This window comes from Somniosus microcephalus, chromosome 7 (genome assembly GCF_052327205.1).
Source record: "Somniosus microcephalus isolate GS21.2 chromosome 7, FLI_Smic_1.0, whole genome shotgun sequence".
NCBI lineage: Eukaryota > Metazoa > Chordata > Chondrichthyes > Squaliformes > Somniosidae > Somniosus > Somniosus microcephalus.
In genome coordinates, this window is record NC_140993.1 from 124,751,417 (window position 1) to 124,773,971 (window position 22,555).

Consider the following 22,555-nt stretch of genomic DNA (forward strand, 5'->3'; position numbering starts at 1 on the left):
CTACCTGATGACAGAATTACATATTACATAACCACATGGCATACAACAGTCACTTGTGTTGACTTGATGTCAGCAGCCAGTGAAATATTATCATGTGCATAATGGTCACTTAAAACATTCTTATCATAACAGTTCTAATTCATGTCTTTACTCTCCCACTGGCCCATCAAGTTCCCCCAGACAGTCCAGCCAGAGGAGGAAGGAGACTCCTCAGAGGAGGTCACAGACACAGGACCCATGCACACCAAGCATCAGCGCAGATACACAAATGTCGGTAGGTCCACTAAGTCAGAAAGTAGTGTTGTCGCCTGGTGTCTCACACATCACATGTGAACAGGAGCAGATGGTGGAGACAGGAACAGCAGTGGAGAGTCCTCATCGGAGGGCGCAGGACACTTCAAGCGCTGCTTAGCTGAACAAAGATGCTGAACCTCTGGGGCCATCAACAAAGCAGATGATTCTGGAGGAGCAACAAAAAATGCAGGAGTCCCTGGCAGTATTTCCAGCTGCAATGTGCTCGTTTGCAGGGAGAATGGAGAAGTACATCTCCAGCATGACTCCCCTGATGTTGCAGGTGATGGCTATGATGTGTTCGTTCATGGAAAGGGTAGCCACCAGCATGGAGCATCAAATGCAGCATTCAAACAAGTACATGCTTGTTCTGATCAACAGCTTGCACACACTGAATGCCACCTTATCTAGGATGGATAGAAACCTAGACTTGGCTGTTCATCACCCCACTGATGTGCAACAAAATGCTCTCCAGCTCCTTGCTAGCAGGGAAGTGTGGGTGGGCCAAGAGAGGAATGATGGTGAAAGGGGACATGGAAGTGTGGACTCAGCTCAAAGCGCTCCCACTTCTCCCCCATTGCCCCCCCCCCAGTCGAAGCCCCACATGCTGCCTCGTGTCCTGATGCTGAGTTTGCCCCTGCACAGGTGCAGGAGGAGCAGTCTTTGGCGGGGCCCTCATGGGCTCCAAAAACCAGAGGACATCAGCCAAAAGTATCTCAGCAGTCAGAGCAGGGAAGTGAGCAGCCTGTCTCTACCTCTGCTGAAGCCACAGGGGTTGCATGGCAAAGAATTGGCAGGAAGAGGAGGATGAAAGAATTCTAGATGCACAAGGGTATGCACATGGGTGTGCTACAAAATTGTTACGTTTCTGTTAACTTTTTGAGCAACATAAAATTATTTGTTTGCACCACTTTCCTGTCTTGTCCATTTTTGCCTGCTGCTTGGCAAGTAGCCTTGTCAGTTGGAGTGAATGGTAAGACATGATTTTGAGCAATGGGTGTGTGTGACAGGAATGGTTTGGTCATTGTAGGAGTGCTTTGTGGTGGGGGTGGACAAGGGGCAAGTTGGTTCAGCATCTGGGTGCCATTTGGGTGCACTGGTGCAACCTAACTAAATCATGCCATTATGGGGTCATCCCGGGCATCCCGGATGGCAATGTGCGCCGCTGCTGGTGCCATTTCCACTTCAGTTTCCTCCTCCTCCTCATGTTCCTTCTCTTCCTCCTCCTCCTCATCCGAAGAGGCTCTGTGCTCTGCGCCTTGCTCCTCCAGCAGCTCTAACCCTTACTACTGCACTTTGTTGAGCAGAGCGCAGCATACCACGATCATTTTGGAGACCCTGGCTGGCACGTATTGAAAGGTTCCTCCAGATCTGTCCAGGCATCTGAAGTGCATTTTCAGCATCCTGATTGCTTGCTCTATTACACATCTCATCATCATTTGGCTTTGATTATAGCACTCTTCGGCCTCATTGATTGGCCTCCTCAATGGTGTCAACAGCCACATCTTCAGTGGATACCCCTGGTCAGAGGTGCGAAGAGTTGAGGGAGGTTGGACTGATGCAGGATGTATGAATCATGAATGCTCCCTGGCAATCTGGCACACGCCTGCATGATGATCTTTTTGTGGTTGCAGACGAGCTGCACATTAATGGAATGGAAGCCCTTATGGTTCATGAACACTCCTGGGTGATCTGGGGGTGCCTTGATGGCCACATGTGTGCAGTCGATAATGCCCTGCACCTGTGGGAAGCCAGGCAGAGCCGCAAACTTGAGTGCCCGCTCATTCTGACTGGCTTCATTAGTGGCAAAGTGTACATAATTGCCTGCCTTGGCAAACTTGGCATTGGTCACCTGAGTGATGCGTTTGTGGATGGCCAACTGCGAGATCCTGCAAATATCAGCTGCAGATCCCTGGAAGGAGCCTGAGGTGAAGAAGTCGAGGGCAGTGGTGACTTTGATGCATGTTCGCCAGGTCCACTTGGCAGCAGGTCTTCTTCCAGTAAGCTACAAATATCCGCCACGACCTGACAAAATACCCTGAGCCTCGTGAGGCATTGGTGTTCAGTCATGTCCAGGAAGCTGATCCTTTGCTTATATACCCTGTGTTGGGGGTGTCGCCTCCAGCGAAGTGCACCCCTGCACTCATCCCCTTTCTCCTGTGGAGCGGCAGTTCGGTGAGGAGAAGGCTGCTGTTGCTCCTGCTGGTTCTGCTGGTGTTGTTGCTGCTGGGGCTCATCTTGGCCCTCGTCTGAGGTCCAAGGTGAAACAGCATAAGCGGCACCCATGCTGATCTGATATTTGACAGATGTAAAGTGGACATCAGAAGCACCATCCTCCAATGTAGTGCGAGTGACCTCCAATGTAGTGAGAGTGACCTCCAAATTTGTAGAAATCACCTGCAAACTCCTGAAAGCAAACTCTAAGAACAAGTGGTGTCAGCAAAAGCCTTTCCCTTAGGCAAGGAAGCAGGTGTGAGGTCTGAGTATTTATCTGATTTTTTTAATGTCATTTGTTCAGCTCCCTCAATTGCCGCTGTGCTCTTGCCTTACTTTCACTGGCGAGGTTCAGCAAGCCTGGGAATCCCGTGGACTGCCAGTAAAAGCTCTAACAACAAATCAAAAAGGCTGTTAATATCCTCTTAACTATCTCTTAATTCGTTTAAATAGGTAACCTGCCTCTCCCGAGAGAGTTTCTCGCACGCTGCCTAACGTGCTCGAGTTAAAGGTGAAGCCGACGGATTGAAGCTGGCTTCCCGACGCACTGTCAATTTCAGCGCTTTTAACTACCTAGCCACTCCCAAACCCACTCACTCTTTAATGTTAAAATTCAGCCCAAAGTGTGCACAGTTGTAAGATTTTTAATATATTATATAGATGGGGAAAGGGCAGGACAAAATGGACTATGTGGATAGCTCTTACATAGAGCTGGCATTGATGTGATGGGCCAAATGGCTTCCCTCTGTGCCGGAAAATTGTAGGACACTGTTACTATTATTACAGCTAATTAATATCAAACTAGCATTGTGGCTAGTAAAGGTGAGTGTAAGGTACTTTTTATAGCTCATCATATTCTATCATATATTGTATTAAAAGACATATGTGAATTATGGGTCAGCAGCTTGTAATTTTATGTGTTGTGATACATACACCGAGATTAAACATCTGAATAGAAAGTAATCATTATTGTTTCACCCTCAGAAAAATAATTTTAATGTTTTTTAGCATACTAGTAGGCAAGAGAAAATAAATGCAGCTGTAATTCTTATTTGGAATGAGCAAATACTGTGCAAAAATATCAATGTGTTAAAAATCAGTATACACATGAAAAAAAAACAGAATTATATTTGCTTGTGCATGATTCACTGAATTGTTTTTCAATCTACTACATTGGCCAGATCTGTACATTACTAATGGAAGGATTTTACCTAGTAAAAGCACTAGAAAGCAACAATTACTACAGTTGCTAAGTTACGCAGCTCTGATCTATCCCCATTAGCCACAGAGCACTGGAAGTGGTGAAAATGCATGTTTACATTACCATGTCTTTTTTTATTACCCTCCTGAAAAACATCATTGAAAAGGGGCATACGTCATTACAATATTGTTAGATTATACATTGATCAGCCTGTTTAGACTTGCTATATGTTTAAAGAACTTATTTCTAAAATAGCTCTTGGACTGTAATATGATCTGGGATATTTTTGTTGCAATACCTAACAAGTGGCTGTTGTTTTCCACTTCATCTGTCTGTGTCAGAGTCTCATTAGAATCTTTACTCTCTTTGCTTTCTTCTTCACAGTCCTTGCTGGGACTGTAGTGACGGGGTTTCATCAGGAGGGATTTCCTCTTGTTTACCGATGTTCCAATTTCATGCTCCTGCATCTTTCTCTTTTTTGCCACAGAACAGCTATGTGAACTTTAAAGAGGAAAAAAAGGAACAAATAAATATATTTTTGTTTGCAAAATAACAAGGTATACAAATAATATGACTTTTGAATAATACTGCAGAGCATTGCTGGATTGTCAGAATGGAGAGAATCTCTCCCTGCCTATGTGGACTGCTAAGTGACAGCAGAGGCATATTAAACAGTAGCTGTTTGGCAGTGAGAATTATCAGTAGGCCCATATTGATGGTACGAAGGGAAAGTAAACCACCTTCCTTAATTCTGTTAGGTCATATTGTTCTTCATAACAGGTAGTTGTGTGTGAATGCTAAAAATATATATGTGCATGTTCATGAGTACCAAGGCATGGTAGATTAATGATACTTTATGGTGTCTCACCTTGCAAGAGGAGCATTGATGTAATCACACATTCTGAGGATGGGTTGGGATGAAGGGCAATCGAAATCCCCCTTGGTAAATTTAATCTTACGTTTAAAAAATTAACATAGATTTAAGATTTGCCTCTTTATAATTCATTTATAATCCAGAACAACGTATAAATTGCCCCTTCCCGTTTATATGCCACATGTGAATCAATATTATCATAGCGCACTGTTGGAAACTATTTTAGTTAATCTGTAGTATACTAAAGAGTGTCTCTTAATGATAATTTTACAAAATATATAGAGAGCAAATAATATTCTGGCATTCAACTCAGTTTGAAGCTCAAGCATAAAGACATATTAAAATAATTGACTCTGAATTTGTAAAGATAGGAATGTGTGTAATATGCTAACTCTATGTAAAAATAACCTTGTAAATTTATGATCTGGATTAGTACCAGGCCAGGGTCAGATCACTTTCTCTTTCTGTAAGTTATTTTCTCTCTGCAATGAACAGATCTATTTAATGTAAAAAAAAATCTTATTTCGTGCTGTTTCATTTTCTCATTATTTGACTACATCATGGCTATGGAAATCTGTGGGGAATTTTGACAAATTCTTCAGACATTTAATGAAATCTGTGGGCACCTCAGAGATATTCAATAAAACCCAAGGAACAATTTTCACAAACGTTGATATATTTTCTCAAAAATAAATCTTAAATAGTAGTACATAACTAATTACAAAAGCACTTGGCAGCATTGAAATATACACTAGACTAATTTACGAATAAAGCAACAACTTCCTGAACCATCATACTTATGCACAGCAATTAATTCAAACAAGTTGAAAGCACCCCTTTTATTCATTCTGTAACTTGAGTTGCATGATGTAGCAATGTTGCAGTAATCTAGTTGCCTCTGACTGCCATTTAGTAAATAGCAGCTGACATTTTGTACCATGCATTATATGGGTGTCATATGCTGATCATAATAATAATATGGACTATTTAGGAAGTTGCGCTATCCCTCAGGCGGAGTGGCATAAGTGAAGGTCCACCTGAAAATTGGAACACATGGATAACCAGCAGTAAACAGAACAATAAGGAAATGAAAATCACCCCTCTTTGGGGTGAAATTCCTCTCCTTGATAATTTTAACCAAAAAATTAGCCTAAAGAGGATAACATCCACTGTTAAATAACTCAGCAACACTACGGGCTGAATTTTGCTGGCGCTCAAAGTGTGGGTTTGGAGGCAGGTCCGCAGTCAAAATCGCAAAGATTGACAGTGGGACGGTATCCCGCTCTAAACCCGCCTCCTTGTGAGTTTCCTTAGTGCCGGCTCTGCCTGCGCTTTGCAGACCCGGCAATAAGCAGCGGGTCATGCAACTGTGCTAGTTAAGAGAGTGTTTAAAGCAATTTAATCAACATTTTACCAGGTAAAAAACATTTTCCCAAGTTTTCCATGAGGTTCATGCTGCTCGGGGATTACGCCAGGTAAGTGTGTCAGATTCTGGACAACTCTCCATTTCTTTGAATAGGTGAAAGCTACAAAAGTGGTATAAAACCTACCATTTTACAGCTGTTCACTTCCCAATCTTAGAAGCTGGAGCATTAATGATTTGGAACCCACTTTTGAGCTTTATGCACTTTTGAAGTGTTTGGAGTTATGGCCCAGAAATTTGGGTCCCAACGTATGAGTAAGCACGGAGTACTCACGCGTGGACCCGATGGAAGTGCCGGTTTCTTGCATGCACTACGCATGCGCGGGAAACCGGCATTTCCGATCCTCTGAACGAAGGGGTTCAGAGGTCGAACGCGTGCACGCGGGAGTCTGCGTGTGTGCGTTGAACTTACTTTTTTTTTTACAGGTTTTTCCATGCGTGAAGGCCTCTACATTTTACACATTTAAAAACCAGGCGTAAGGACTTCATTTTAAAAGGTAAGTGGTCAATTAATTAAAATTTGAATTTTTTTTCCACAGTTTTATTATTTTTAAATACTTTAAAGTAAGGTAAGTGTATTTTTAGCCCCGTTTTTTTATAAAATTATTTTTTTCAAAAATGTAAATCATTGTTTAAAATAGTTATTTAATGTTATTTATAGTTTATTTAAAAAGTGTGATGATTTTTTTATATTTATTTGAAGGGTAAGTACTGTTTTGGGGGCCGGAGTTTTCATTAGTTTGACAGTTCTTTCTGTCAATCTCATGAATGTGCTTTTCCCTCCTCCGATTGGTTGCCCAGTGCTCACGTGATCCCAGTGGACGCATCGCACTAACTACGCTGCTGGATCATGCAAGCACAGCGCGCCGGGAGCTGGACCGGGCCACAGAGAGGAAATCCACGCAGGCCCAGGCCTCAACTGCTGGCGCGCTAGGTAAGTGTAAGTCGGGGGCTTGCACCCGCGGGAAGCCCCCGACACAAATTTCTGGGCCAATATCTCTATCCACTGTCACCTCCTTGGAACAAATTATCTCAACATTGACAGATTACGTCTGTCATCTCAACCTCACCTGCTTCTATTCCATCAGCATCGGTGCCCTTGAAAAAATCTGACCTTGGTCCTCAGAATCTCAACAAGATCAGCCCCAACACCAGCTTCACTGGGCACACCAGCAGCATCAACATCCACACCAACCTTCTCCACAATCAACTGATGTTACACTGGTAACAGGGCATCATCACCCATGCACATTGCTGCCAGCGATGGCCTCACCATGTCCAGATTTGCTTCATTTAACACTGTACACCCTGGCTGCCACATGATGCACCAGGTTGGCACCATCCCACACCAGCACCATAAAGCATCCCTACAACGTCCAAGCCATTCCTTTCACACTCATCACCATTGGCGTGGATGGGGGGCAATGGTATGTCTCACCATTCACTGGAACTCACTAAGAATCTTTCAAAGGTACACACAAATCTGTTCAAGAAGGCAAAGTGGTGACAATAAGGATTTCAATGCTTGACAACACATTAACAGAAACTTCACACGAACATTGGCTAAAACACCCAAGTGCCTACCCTTGGGTGTTGTTAGTTGGTATGCTTGCACAAGGATGAGGGTGAGTGTGAGGGGTGGCTAGTGAGATGGGGAAGTGATAATACAGATAGAGAGGTGGAGGTGCAAGGTAAGTTGGTGTGAGTAAGGATGTGCAGGAGTAGGGTAGGGAAGGCAGAGTAATGGGGATGTGATGAGTGGCACAGGAGGATGAGGTTGAGTGTGGCTTTGCAGTAATGTTTCATGATCTACTGAGATCATTGAAAGGTTTGTGCCACTGAAGCCAGCTCCTCCTGACAACGTCCCTGCTTGTGTCCTCCTGTGCAATGTGCAACCAGGCTGCGTTGGTATCCTGGGGAGGTCGCTTCCATCCATGGGAAGGGAAAAATAACTGATTACCACCACTTCTTGGTTTTAACCTTCCTATTTATATGGTTTTGGTCTTGATTTTTTTTCTCCTTATTTTAAAGAATATAAAGTAATCTCCTTACAAAAAATGTTATGTCTTATCCCATAAATACCCTTTAAAAATCCATTTTATCAGTATTACTTTGTGGTTGTGCTTCCCAAGAACTCTTGTTACAGAGCCATGTTTGTTCTCACTTACTGCATTTCTGTATTGTTATTTTTAACTTTAGCCTATAGGTTGCACCCTGGCAATGATCGCTAGAACTCACTTTTAGGTTATTTATTATTGCTGACAGACTCAAGGCCAACGCTATGCACATAGAGCAAAAGGGAAATTACAGGATGGTGTCTGCAAGAACTCCTCAGAGCCAGGTCACACTAATGTGGAATTTTAAATCATCAGTTTTCACTCTATCTGGATCAAGGTCCAATGTTTCACCCCTCGATTAAGTTCATCCAAGTGCAACCAACAAAAATTGTGTGGACATATTAGGATGGATTTCCTTCTGCCTTGCTCCCAAATAGCACCCAAAAAATGAGTACACCACAGAGGCACAATGGGCGGCCAAACTTCCTCTATGCTTTCCTACTGTTTGCACCTGATTGAGTTTGAGGAGGTTTTTGAAATTTAAATTATATGCAAATTCATGTACAATAGTTCTAAACACAGATTTCCTCTAATAGTGTGTGATGCAGATCTCGGGCAGTCTACTGCCATTTCCTGAGCTGTCATTTGGGTCTTTTTGGGCTTAAAGTGACAGGTATGATTAAGAAAGAGCTTTATGTTTTGCTTTTTGAATAAAAATTGGTTTTGCTGCATCAGAACTCACTGCTGAATACTGGTAGTCTCATTCACTTAGTGACAGAAGCAGTGTTCAGCAGACTGCCACCTCCCTTTTGCAAAATGGCTCATTTCAAGGCAGACAAGGGTAAACAATTACAAGCTACCCTGATGACTGGTGAAAAAAAATTGCCTGGCCCTGTCCTGAGCCAGAAACAAGGGTTGCCCTGCCACAGATCAAGATTCCTCCCTCCCCTCACCAAGCAACTATGCCACTCCACCATGAATACTAACAGAAGTCTCACAGTCAAACCAGCATGCTCCTTCTATTGCTGCACCATCATTCTTCACACCCACACTTGTTTTCCTTCACCTACTTCTGATCACTGTGGTGCTACCCTTTTAACAACTCTTTCTAAGGTAAACTGCACGGTGCCCACACTCCTGCTTGGGGTACTGCTACCATCCCAAGGATGGCACAGCAGCACACATACATTCACAGGGGATGGCACATTTAAATAAACTACAATGCCACTGACATGCAAATTTCAATTTCTGGCTAGCCAAAATGACTCTCAACACTCTCCAATATTTGTCAGCAGCCGACATTTCTAAAATTCACTATTCCACACCCCATCAAACAGCCTCAATACCACAAGAATATTTTTTTCCCTCTGGGACATACATTGCGCCAGCTCCTTTAAGGTGTCAGCTACTTTTAAGCTCCAGGGATTACCCATAATTCCTGTTCCCAACCTGCCTGCACCCTGGTGTGTGCCTGGTGCGCTCCAGGATTATTTAAATTAAGCCCAACAGGAAGTGGCTCTGTTTGCTCCCCAATAGCGAGCGTACGCATGTTATGTATTGTGTGTTCTCCTCCCACCTGTGGTGGCGCTGTCACAGCAGATACATGGTTGGGCGTTCTCTTGGTTAAGTTTAGCTCACTTTGTTCGGAACTCTCCAGAACTTTCCTTTCCTTCCTGAATAAAGCACTTCATGTTTGAATCTCTGGGTTCTGAGTTCTAATTGTGTCTAGGTAGAAAGGTACCGACACAACAAAGTGGCGACGAGGATCGGCTGAATCTGCGTTGTGGGAACTTTCTTGTTTTCGACTACAAAACTCTCGGAACAGAGATTGCAGCATCACATTAACGTTACGGGTGCAGTGAGTAAACAGAAATTTTAATTTGAAACGTGAGATGGCTACTATATTAGGAAACATTGGTTATTTTGATGAAAATGTGGAGCAATGGAGCGCTTATATGGAACGTTTTCACTATTTTGTTTTGGCGAATGCGGTGGCAAACGAAAAGGTCATGCCTACCTTTTTGAGTGTAATGGGGCCGAAGACATTCAATTTACTTCGCAGCCTCGTGCAGCCAGATAAGCCAGGAACTAAAACATATAAGCAACTAGTGGAAATTCTTGGAGCACATTTTTCACCAAAACCTCTGGTTATTGCTGAGAGATTTAGATTTCACAAATGGAATCAAGAGGAGGGGGAATCAGTGACGATGTTTATTGCTGCTTTAAAAAGGTTGTCAGAGCACTGTGAGTTCAAGGAGGTGCTAAATGACACCATTAGAGACAGACTTGTGTGTGGTCTGCAAATTGCAGCCACACAGAAGCGCCTTCTTACTGAGGACAACCTTACTCTTGAAAAGGCCATTGAAGTTAGTGTCTCCATGGAGATGGAGGAAAAGGAGGCTCACCAGTTGAGTTCAACAGGGAGAGTTCACAAGGTGTCGTCTGAGCCTAAAGGTGCGCGGAACGGCACATGTTACCGTTGTGGGAAAACGGGCCATCACGCTAATGACTGCTGGTGTACGGAGCTGGAATGCCGAAATTGTGGCAAAAAGGGTCACATTGAACACGCCTGTAGAGGTAAAAGAACAGACAGAGCTGGGAAGCATGAAAGCAAAATGTCTGTATTTGGACAAGAGAGGAAAAAGAGTGTTCATTCAATGCAGTATGATGGAACAAGCAAAACAGAGGGGAGCGACACCTCTGAGGAGGAAGAGGTGCACATACTGACAGTTGCAGGTGGTTCAAATTGCTACTGGGTGTCACCACTGGTGGAGGGACAATCAGTGCGGATGGAGGTGGACACAGGCACGGCTGTGTCCCTTGTTTCAGACACTGTCTACAACAAAATGCTAAAGCATCTTACCTTTCAGCCAACAAACATTGTGCTAAAGACGTATACCGGCGAACCTCTGGCCATGAGAGGCGCCATTGAGGTGACAGTTAAATTGAATGGACAGACTGCGAAACTGCCACTATATGTGGTAAAGGGAAATTACCCATCGCAACTGAGACGTGCGTGGCTAGAGAAAATCACGCTGGACTGGCCTGCAGTCCGCATGATGTCAAAAGGGGAGTCAGGTCTGACTGCAGTGTTAAACAAACATGCAGAACTCTTCAATGGGGAACTTGGGAGCATGAAAAAGATCAGCGTGAGACTGGACATTAAACTTGACAGCAAGCCAAAGTTTCACAAAGCCCGACCTGTACCCTATGTAATTAGGCCAAAAGTTGAGGCTAACTTGGAGGCCTTAGTCGAGAATGGAGTCCTGGAGCCTGTGAGCGTGAGCAAATGGGCCACACCCATTGTTCCTGTCCTGAAAAAGGATGGATCTGTTTGAATCTGCGGGGATTTTAAAGTGACTATTAACCTGGTGCTGTCTGCAGAGCAGTACCCTCTTCCCCTCATTGATGATCTTTTTACGGGCCTGGCCGGAGGGCAAAAGTTCATCAAAATAGACTTATGCCAGGCTTATCTACAAATGCATGTCGATGACAAATCAAAGGAGCTGCTGACAATTGTGACACACAAGGGGCTATACAGGTGCTGTCGCCTTCCGTTTGGAATTATGTCGGCCCCTGCTCTATTCCAAAGGGCAATGGATCAGATTTTGAGTGGACTGCCAGGAGTCCAGTGCTACCTGGACGACATCCTTGTCACTGGAACAAATGAGGAGGATCATCTTCTGAACTTGGATGCGACACTACAACGACTGAAAGAGTACGGACTCAGAGTTCGTAAAGACAAATGTGAATTCTTTCAGTCTTCAGTTGAGTACCTGGGGCATGTGATTGATGCTATTGGCCTGCATAAGGCGCCGTCAAAGGTCAAGGCGATTGTGGAGGCCCCAGCACCCCAGAATGTGAGCCAGTTACGTTCATTTCTGGGGCTACTTAACTACTATGGGAAGTTTATTCCAGACGTAGCAACATTGCTGAAGCCATTACATCAGTTGCTATGCCAAGGCAAAACATGGAAATGGACTGAACTGTGCAACGAAGCTTTCGCCCAAGCAAAGAAAGCATTGCTGAAATCGGAGGTCCTGACACACTTCGACCCAAAGCTACCCGTGCAGCTAGCATGTGATGCGTCACCATATGGTGTGGGAGCAGTCATATCCCACATCATGCCTTCTGGTGAAGAGAAACCTATCACCTTCGCATCACGCACCTTGAACAAGGCCGAAAGTAACTATGCCAAGATTGAGCGCGAGGCCTTGGGTATCGTTTTTGGAATTCGAAAATTTCATCAGTACCTGTTTGGGAGAAGGTTCACACTCCTGATGGACCAGCGTCCATTGACTTCAATCTTCGGGCCCCACACCAGAATTCCGTCTCTTGCTGCAAGCAGGATGCAAAGGTGGGCTTTACTGTTGTCAGGACACACATACGACATCAAATATCGCAAATCAGACTTGCACGGCAACGCAGACGGTCTCTCGAGGCTACCCTTGCCTGTTACTCCCCCAGAGCCTCGTCAGATAGAAATCTTCTACTTTAGACAAGTGGAGGGAGCACCTGTCACGCCAGTTCAGGTGTGAAGGTACACCAGCAACGATCCAGTCCTGTCTGAGGTAATGGACGATGTCATTCGAGGGAGAGCTATAGGAGATTCTCCTAGTTTGAAACCTTACGTTTCAAAAAGAAATGAGCTCTCCGTCCAGGCAGGTTGTCTTCTTTGGGGACGCTGTGTCATCATTCCGCCACCTCTGAGGGAACCTATACTGCAACAACTTCATGCAGGCCACAGTGGGATGGTTCGGATGAAAGAAATAGCAAGAAGCTACTTCTGGTGGCCAGGTCTCGATGGAAATATTGAGGAGAAAGACAAAACATGTTCCCCATGTCAAAGGGTCCGGAATGTTCCACAGCTGGCAACCTTACACCCCTGGGATTGGCCTGCAGAAGTGTGGCAGCGAGTACATGTGGACTTCGCCGGTCCTTTCGAAGAGAAAATGTTTATGGTTGTTGTGGACGCTCGTAGCAAGTGGCCGGAGGGTGCTGTGATGAGGTCTACCACGGCAGAGAAAACAATTGAGAAACTTGGTGAGATGTTCAGCCGTTATGGCTCACCGGAACTACTCGTAAGTGACAACGGTCCACAATTTGTATCACAGGAGTTTACAGTCTTCCTGCATGTGAATGGTGTCCAACACATCAGGTCTGCGCCCTATCATCCCTCTACTAATGGCCTGGCAGAAAGGTTCGTGCAAACTTTGAAGCACGCCTTGAAGGCATTGCAAGGTCAGGGCTCAATCCACCAACGTCTGAACAGCTTCCTGTTGTCCTACAGGAACGAGCCGCATGCCACAACCAAAACTTCCCCCGCTTCGCTCATGATGAAGAGGCAGTTGCGGACAAGTTTTGACTTACTCAAACCTCCAAGGGCAGAACAGGTTGTCCATTGTCAACAACAAGCTCAAGTTGAAAAGAGAGAGAAAAGAGCCAAGGAGAGACAGTTTCACCCTCGAGAGCACGTCCTAGCTCGAAACTACAACACTGGACCGTAATGGGTTCCTGCTACGGTGATCGCGCAGACGGGCCCTGTGTCTTACACGGTTGAGACTGCTGAGGACATCATCTGGAGAAGACACACAGATCAACTGTTGCTAGGAGCAGAGACAGCCACAGAGGCTCCAACGGCTGGTTGGCCTGAACTGTTTCCGGATGATACCGCAAACCAGCATCCTTTGCCACAGTGCTCTTCTCCAACACAGGAAGTGTAATGTATGTACCTTTAAGGAGAGAACTACTTTTTACAGCTCCTGTATACTGTAGTACCGGCAGTGACCACACCTGTATATAAACCCTGAGTAGTGATCTGTACAGTTAGTTCTAGAGTAACCCTCATTCAGTAAACACCTGTTAAATCATTCCCTGCAGTCTGTTGTCTGATTATTGAAGGACACAACATTAAGATACACGGATCTAACATTGGCGATGAGCAGATTCAAACCTACCTGCAACTCTACATCACCTCCCAGGGATTCGCTCCTGGAGAACAGTGGAAGAAGGTCGAGTCCAGAAGCACGGGCGTCGACCACGGGCAACCGCCCAGTCATCCAGCGGAGATTTGAGCATCGCAGGGGAGGCTGTCGAGAGCCAGGCTTGGCTTTCCTGTCATGGTGGTCCAGTGAAACGGGCTGGCAACAGGTACTGCGCAGACCCTTCCCGGACAGCGACAGGCTAGAGCCCGACCGAGCGGCACAGAAAAAGGCTGAGCAGCGTCGACGGGGGAGAGAGAGAGGGCAGAGCGCACAGGGCGCAGCCGGTGTTCAGGACCGAGCGGCATCAATGGGGGAGAGAGGTGAGAGAGAGCAGAGTGCAGCCGGTGTTCAAGGGCCGAGCAGCCTCAACGTGGGAGAGAGGCGTGCAGGAAAACGCGCAGAGCGCAGCCGGTGTTCAAGGGCCGAGCAGTGTCAACGGGGGAGAGAGGCACGCAGGAAAACACGAAGTGCTGCCATTGCCACGAGGACCGTAGAGAGCGGCATTGGCAGCAGCGCAGGTGCAGCGCACGAAACCCACAGGGCGTCGCCATTTGCCACGAGGACCGCCGAGAGCGGCGTTGGCAGCAGCGCGGGAGACGCCATTTTAAGCCGCAGCGGGGAAGAAAGGAAAGTGCGGGCGATGCCATTTTAAGCCAGTCTAACCACACCCAAAAATGCCGAAGAGTGGCAGTATCACAGTGTTTGACAATGAAGTCGAAGTTTGGACGACATATGTCGAACGCATAGAAGTATACTGCAAGGTGAATGAAGTGCCAGATGACAAGAAAGCGCTGGTATTGTTGAATTCAATGGGTGCAATAACGTATGGCTTACTACGAAACCTAGTAACCCCAGAGAAGCCAGTAGAAAAGGATTTTGAAAACATAGTGTCAATCCTAAATGACCACTTAAACCCCACACCGCTGCTGATAGCAGAAAGATTTAAGTTTCACAAAAGGAACCAGCATAAAGATGAAAGTAATGCTGAGTATTTAACGGAACTGCGCAAGCTATCGAAACACTGCCAGTTTGGAACGGGAGTAGCAGATACTTTAAGGGACAAGTTTGTGTGTGGGCTTCAAAGTGAAGGAACCCAGAAACGGCTTCTATCAGAAAAGGATCTTACGCTGGACAAGGCTTTCAGCATTGCAGTATCACACGAAGCAGCAGCACGGGGCGCTGCAGAGATGCAACGGAGACCGCAAGAATATGGCACAAATGAAATGTCATACGGAACAGTGAAGTGCTATCGCTGCGGCAGAACAACACACGACCATAATGATTGCTGGTTCAAGGACAAAGTGTGCAGACAGTGTGGAAAAGTAGGACACATAGCAAGAGTCTGCAGGTCGGGAAAGAAAACCAGCAGCAAGAAATCTCCACAGGAGAAGTACAAGAAGGTACATAAGGTGACGGAGAGTAGTTCAGATGAACAGAAGAGTGATACAGACTCCGGAAGCAAGGAGCTGGGTTGTCTGAAACTACATAATGTGATCAAAATGGAGGATCACCAAACTATCTGGGTCACGCTCAAGATAGCAGGAGTCCAAGTGAAAATGGAATTGGACACAGGATCAGCCCTAACAGTCATAAACCGAAGAGACTACAAGCAGCTATTCTCACATATACCCTTGAGAGATACAAAGATTGCCTTGAAGACGTACACGGGGCAAAAAGTCTACCCGAAAGGAAAAATAAGGGTGAACGTTATATATAACGGCAAGGAAACACCAAAAATGGACCTATATGTATTGCCAGATGGAGGACCACCACTACTAGGACGTGAATGGATCCGGAAGATACAGCTAGATTGGCATTCCATCCAGGCACTGACTGTGGCTGACAAAAAGGATGACGACGTCACACCTGGGCGACTGTCAAAGATCCTAACTGACGCGAAAGAAGTGTTCCAGCAAGGACTCGGAACACTAAAAGGCATGACAGCGATGATTAAAATTGAAGAAAACGCAAGCCCAAAGTTTTTTAAGGCCAGACCTTATGCGATCCGTCCAGCCGTCGAAGCAGAGCTGGAGAGTCTGGAATGTTCAGGTGTACTGTCCAAGGTAGACTGGAGCGAGTGGGCTACACCCATCATCCCTGTGATGAAAAAGTCGTTGAGCAGCACGCCTGGGGAACCACGGAAGGTTCGCATCTGTGGGGACTTGAAGGTAACAGTGAACCCAATCGTTCACACCGTACAATATCCACTTCCGTGGATTGAAGATATTTTCGCCTCGCTATCTGGAGGGAAATGCTTCACTAAGATTGATCTGGCCCAGGCGTATCTGCAAATGGAGGTTGAAGAAGCATCAAAAAAAACCTCACAATCAACACCCATAAAGGTCTCTACCAATACAACCGGCTGGTATTCGGGGTAACATCAGCTCCGGCTATTTGGCAGAGGGCAATGGAACAAGTCCTGCAAGGGATCCCAGGGACCCAGTGTTATTTGGACGACATCCTGGTCACGGGCGAAAATGACAGTGATCACCTTGCCAACCTGGAGCAGGTGCTCACTAGATTGCAAGAATATGGGCTCCGAGCTAACCGCCCCAAATGTGAGTTTTTTAGAAAACAGATCTCGTATTGTGGCCACGTTATCGATAAAGAGGGGTTACATAAGTCCCCAGAGAAGATTGAGGCAGTAGTCAAGGCTCCAGCACCAGAAAATGTGTCACAACTGAGGTCGTTCCTCGGGCTGGTAAACTACTATCATAAGTTCTTGCCAAATTTGTCTACAATACTACACCCACTGAACACCCTACTGCAAACTGGGGTGCCATGGAAGTGGAGTGACGAATGTAGACGAGCTTTCCAGAAGAGCAAAACACTAATCACATCGAAAGAGGTGTTGGCCCATTACAACCCGGCATTACCAATTCGGTTGGCATGTGATGCGTCACCCTATGGCACTGGAGCAGTGCTGTCGCACAAATTCTCGGACGGCTTAGAGAGGCCAATAGCCTTTGCGTCACGATCACTAACCTCAGCCGAGCGTAACTACGCCCAGATTGACAGGGAGGCCCTCAGCCTAGTGTGGGGAGTGAAAAAGTTCAATCACTACCTGCACGGGCAGAAGTTCACCTTGCTGACTGACCACCAACCACTTGTCTCCATCTTTAATCCAAAGAAGGGCGTTCCGGTGATGACTGCGCAACGGCTACAAAGATGGTCCCTTTTTCTAGGGGCGCACCAATATGAAATCGAGTATAAGGGCATGGAAATGCTGATGGGCTATCACGCCTGCCACTGCCTACTGCGGAGGAAGCACCAGCAGTGGATCCTGTCGAAATATTTCATTCGACTATAATTGAATGCTTGCCAGTAACTAACGCTGGTATAGAGAAGGAGACCCGAAATGACCCGACACTGTCTCGGGTATATGATTTGACGGTGAAGGGATGGCCAGCAGATGGCGACTCACTGTTGCCAGCATTCTCATCCAGAAGAGAACAGCTGTCAGTATGCCAGGGGACCTTGATGTGTGGATCCCGAGTGGTAATTCCACCCAAGTTAAGGGATAGAGTGCTCAATGAGCTCCATGAGGGTCATCTGGGAGGGGTAAAAATGAAAAGCCTAGCCAGGGCTTATGTGTGGTGGCCGGGAATCGATAAACAAATCGAGGACCTGACCAAGAGCTGCTCAGGATGCCAGAAAGTCCAAAATGCACCACCACAGGCCCCTCTACACCCATGGGAGTGGCCCTCATCTCCATGGCAACGGGTGCATATTGATTTTGCTGGTCCATTCATGGATTCAATGTTTTTAATAGCCGTGGATGCGCACTCGAAATGGCCTGAGGTCATCAAAATGTCCTCCACCACCACAGAGAAAACTATTGCAGTCCTCCGGACCATTTTTACCAGGAATGGCTTGCCAGAACAGATTTGCTCTGACAACGGACCACAGTTTGTGTCCGAAGAGTTCCGGAGGTTCTTGAAAAAGAATGGGGTAAGGCATTACACATCCGCCCCGTATCATCCAGCCACAAATGGATTGGCTGAGAGGTTTGTACAAACCTTTAAGAAGGCAATAAAGGCTATGTACAATGACAACATTCCGCTGCAGCACAAGGTGGACAATGTCCTGTTCGCCTACCGGAATGCGACACATGCAGTCACCAACCAGGCCCCAGCCATGATGTTCTTTAACCGAAGGTTAAGATCTCGCCTGGATTTGCTCAGACCAAACGTACGAAGAGATGTTGAGAGTAAGCAATTCCAGCACATCCATGAGAAGCCAACAAGGAGCTTCAATGTAGGGCAACCAGTCTTGGCCCGCGACTACCGAACAGAAAAATGGCAGCCAGGAGCGACATGCACACGGCAGGGCCCACTAATGTACACAGTGGACGTTGGGGAGAGCATCGTGAGACGCCATGCTGACCACATCCTAGAGTCACAGGAACAAGTCAACCCCATGCCTCGCCCATACGTACCTGGTGATGAACCCGACGTACAGGTAGCATCTACCCCAGAAACAGTAGCATCGGAAGCTGATGAACCAACCGACGACAGGGGGCCAGAATCGCCTCCGCACCAAGAGCAAGACACTCGGGAAAGGCACTATCCAGAAAGGATCAGGAAACCTCCCCAAAGACTGAATTTATAAATAGACTATTTTCTGCTAATGTTGCATGTTAAAAGTGTTAATTGTAATTAGTTTGATATTTAATTGTTAAATGAGTGTTATGGTACTGTTAATCTAAAAGGGGAGGAATTGTAATGTATGTACCTTTACGGAGAGATCTACTTTTTACAGCTCCTGTATACTGTAGTACCGGCAGTGACCACACCTGTATATAAACCCTGAGTATTGATCTGTACGGTTAGTTCTAGAGTAACCCTCATTCAGTAAACACCTGTTAAATCGTTCCCTGTAGTCCGTTGTCTGATTATTGAAGGACACAACATTAAGATACACGGATCTAACAGGAAGTCACAGAGACTGTTCCACCTGTGCAAACTCCTGACTTTCGACTGACACAGGCACCTTCTCTATCTAGGCCTGTGTCAATGCCTACTGCTGTGGAAGCCAGCGATGACCGCCGGTATCCTGTCAGAGAGCGGCGGCCTCCAAGATGCTTGGATCTGTAGGCTTAGTGACTTACCCACAAGACTGGGGCAGAATAAACCCCAGGGTAAAGTTAGGGTTTGAGGCAGTCTACCTCTACCCTTGGTTAGTTGAGTGCATTGAAAGTAACTTACCTGTTGAGGAATAATGTGGACCTTTCATTTAAGAGGGGAGGAATATGTTATGTATTGTGTGTTCTCCTCCCACCTGTGGTGGTGCTGTCACAGCAGATACATGGTTGGGTGTTCTCTTGGTTAAGTTTAGCTTTCTTTGTTCGGAATGCTCCAGAACTTTCCTTTCCTTCCTGAATAAAGCACTTCATGTTTGAATCTCTGGGTTCTGAGTTCTAATTGTGTCTAAGTAGAAAGGTACCGACACAACAACGCAGGATTCTCTGGCCACATAGGACAGACAGGCACTGGAGGTGGATCCATAGTGCACCAGTACACACTGGCCCTGTGCAAATGAGGTAATCTCCCAATGATCCTGCAAACTCTCGCAGGGTCAGCGCTGGAGGCCACTGGTCAGCACAAGCTTGGTTCAATGTCTAGGGTCATAGCCCATGAATTTTCAGGGCTAGTATGTTCATGGAATGCCCAAATCGTGAGGCACAAAGCTCGCCTAAATTGGGCCTCAGGCCCCATTCCAATAATTTGGGCGAACTGCAGCTCGACCATTTCCAAGCGATCAATTTTTGGGCCACCTATCATGCCTGCAGCGGCCCTTAGGTATGTCTGGGAGGGGGAAGGATAACAGGAGGGTGAGTGATTGTGGGCCAGCAGTGGCCCTCATGAGTGCTGTGGAGCTGGGAGGAGCATTCTTGCTGCTCCTGGCACCACACCAAGAAGCTAAACAATTTTTTTTTTACTTACCTTTTATGGTGACTTGCTGGACTGCTTCCATGACAGAAAACCATAAGCAAAGCAGGACTGGCACCGGCTCTGCTCAGGGCAGCCTAGTTTAGCTGAGGGGTCCTAAAACAGGTTTTAAGATAATGCCTGTTTTAGGTGGCCGCCAGAGACACCTGAGAAATTGACTGACCCCAGCATCTTTAGAGCGTAGCACCACAAAAATTGGGCTTGAAAATGGATACAACAAGGACCAATAAATATTTTGAGCTTGGCTATGGCTTCCTGTATCTTCCTTGCTCTCTCTCTCTTTCTCTGTCTGTACTGACAATTTGGAATGTCCTCTTCAGCCATTTTGAATTGCTTAAATGGTTCACAATTTACAAAGAGGTCTTACATACTATTTGCCTTCATTTAAGATGTGGGACCACATGAATCATTGTCTGCATATGAACAGTTACTGTACTTAAAGTAATTCATTGTATCTGAAATGCTTTGAAATGTTTTTGAGAGATAAGGTGCTATATAAATGCAAGGTTTTGCATGTGGCTGTGTTCTGAGCTGATCAAATGGTGTACCTTATTGGTTCTCACTGCAATAACTGAAACAAGCTCTCTTGCGGGGACAAGCCAGTGCAAGAATCCTAATTGATGTCCATGTGTTAAATGCCTTTTCCGTGCACAACAGGAAAGCAAGAAACTGAGTAACCTACAATTGTGTCCAAATTTGCCTTTGTATACAACGCATACTGCAAAAGTATACTTAACCATGTGCTAATAACAGTGATACCATGCCCATGTGTTAATTAGCTGATAGAAGGAAATAATCTTTTGGTGAAAAATAAATGGATGAAACAAGCTAGAAGATACAATTTTCAGGTTTAAAGTGACCTGTATGATAGAACAACTGAATAATGAACTGTTTAGCACACTGGTCTGTGCTGATATTAAGAACCATGCTCTAACTCCTGAAGCTACAATTTCATTGGCTGGCACTACTGGTCTTCTTATTAAAACATATGTTGCTACATTCTGCTCATTAAGGTAGATGCCTTTAAACTGACTGCCAAAATATACTGTCAATTTATTCTTTTTTAATTTTGCTCGGAAGTGGTTTCTTATATTAGCAATAAATTTAGAAAATAAAAATAAATAAATGTTGGAATTAACAGCTGATTAAATATAGCTGGTGTTATATCCATTCTTATTGGTTAGCATAATTTATTGGGGTTATTATTCGCCAAAGATCTGTTCTTTTTCTAGTACCTTAGGGATTTAAGACTTTTCATGATAGAGTTTGCAATCAATTCCATGCTCTACAATGTCCTATACATCCAATCCATACCAATGATTTGGATGAGGGGACCAAATGTAATATATCCAAGATTGCTAATGATACAAAGCTAGGTGGGAATGTAAGTTGTCCACTATGGCAGGAAAAATAGAAAAGCAGAGTATTTTTTAAATGGTGCGAGATTGGGAAATGTTGGTGTTTAGAGGGACCTGGGTGTCCTTGTACATGAATCACTGAAAGTTAACATGCAGGTACAGCAAGCAATTAGGAAAGCAAATGGTATGTTGGCCTTTATTACAAAAGGATTTGAGTATAAGAGTAAAGATGTCTTACTGCAATTATATCTTCTTCTTCTTAGGCAGTCCCTCGGAACCGAGGATGACTTGCTTCCACATTAAAAATGAGCTCTCAGTGTAAAGTCTGTGGGTTGTGCAGTTAATTACGACACAGACTTCAGGAGTAACATACAACAGGACTTTACTATTCGAAGGTCAGGGCGAATCTGCCCTATAAATCATGCCACAGCACTTATATACCGGTGTGGTCACCGTCGGTATTACCGTATACAGAAACCAAACAAGTAGTGCCACACCTAAAATAGTTCTCTTAAAGGTGAACGGTTACATACAATAGTCTCTTAAAGGTAGACGGTTACATACACTACAATCCTCCTTTTTTAGCTTACAACATACTATTTCTCATTAACATACATATATTCAACTTCAGATAAACAATTTACAGATATAGTCTCTGCGGGAAACAGTTCACAGGTTCAGTCTCTGTGGGAACAGTGTATAGATTCAGTCTCTAGTCTTGACTCGGTCCGAACAACATCGCTGTGGTGTAGCCGGTTCACATTGCTAGCGTGACTCCTCCACTAGTCTTCCCCTTGACGTAACAGCTTGAACTTTCATCCTGCTGAACCAGCAATGCTGACTTTTACAACAGCTGTATTGCCTTGGTAATTTTTCTTACTTTCCAACTGATTTATCTCCCTTTGTAGGGCCCACGTGCATGATCTGGTAGGAGTGATAATGAATTTTGATGGTTATCATCTTCTGCTTCTTCTTTTTCTTTTCTGCTTCTTGGAGACTCTCGGGGCTCCCTTATCAGCTGCCAGCTGTAGCGCCACCATCTCTCTATGTTCCTTAGACTTTAAGTGCTTCATCCTGATTTCTGCACTTTGGGAGTTTTCATCACAAGCTGGGCAGACCAGATCCTCATAATATTCAGTGTCACTCAACAGGTCATGGTAATATTCGGGTTCGTCCTGAGTTAGGCTGACGAGAGGACCTTC

General features: G+C 45.4%; 1 protein-coding gene across 7 annotated transcripts in view; it reads right to left on the bottom strand.

Annotated features, from left to right (window-relative positions):
• Positions 1-22,555, bottom strand: part of st18 (ST18 C2H2C-type zinc finger transcription factor) — a 586,894-nt gene that overhangs the window by 102,153 nt on the left and 462,186 nt on the right. For all 7 annotated transcript variants that reach the window (XM_085992910.1, XM_085992909.1, XM_085992912.1 and 4 more), the window contains one exon: positions 4,005-4,207. In XM_085992910.1, coding sequence (XP_085849036.1) covers positions 4,005-4,207 — 203 coding nt within the window. The remainder of the gene's footprint in view (positions 1-4,004; positions 4,208-22,555) is intronic.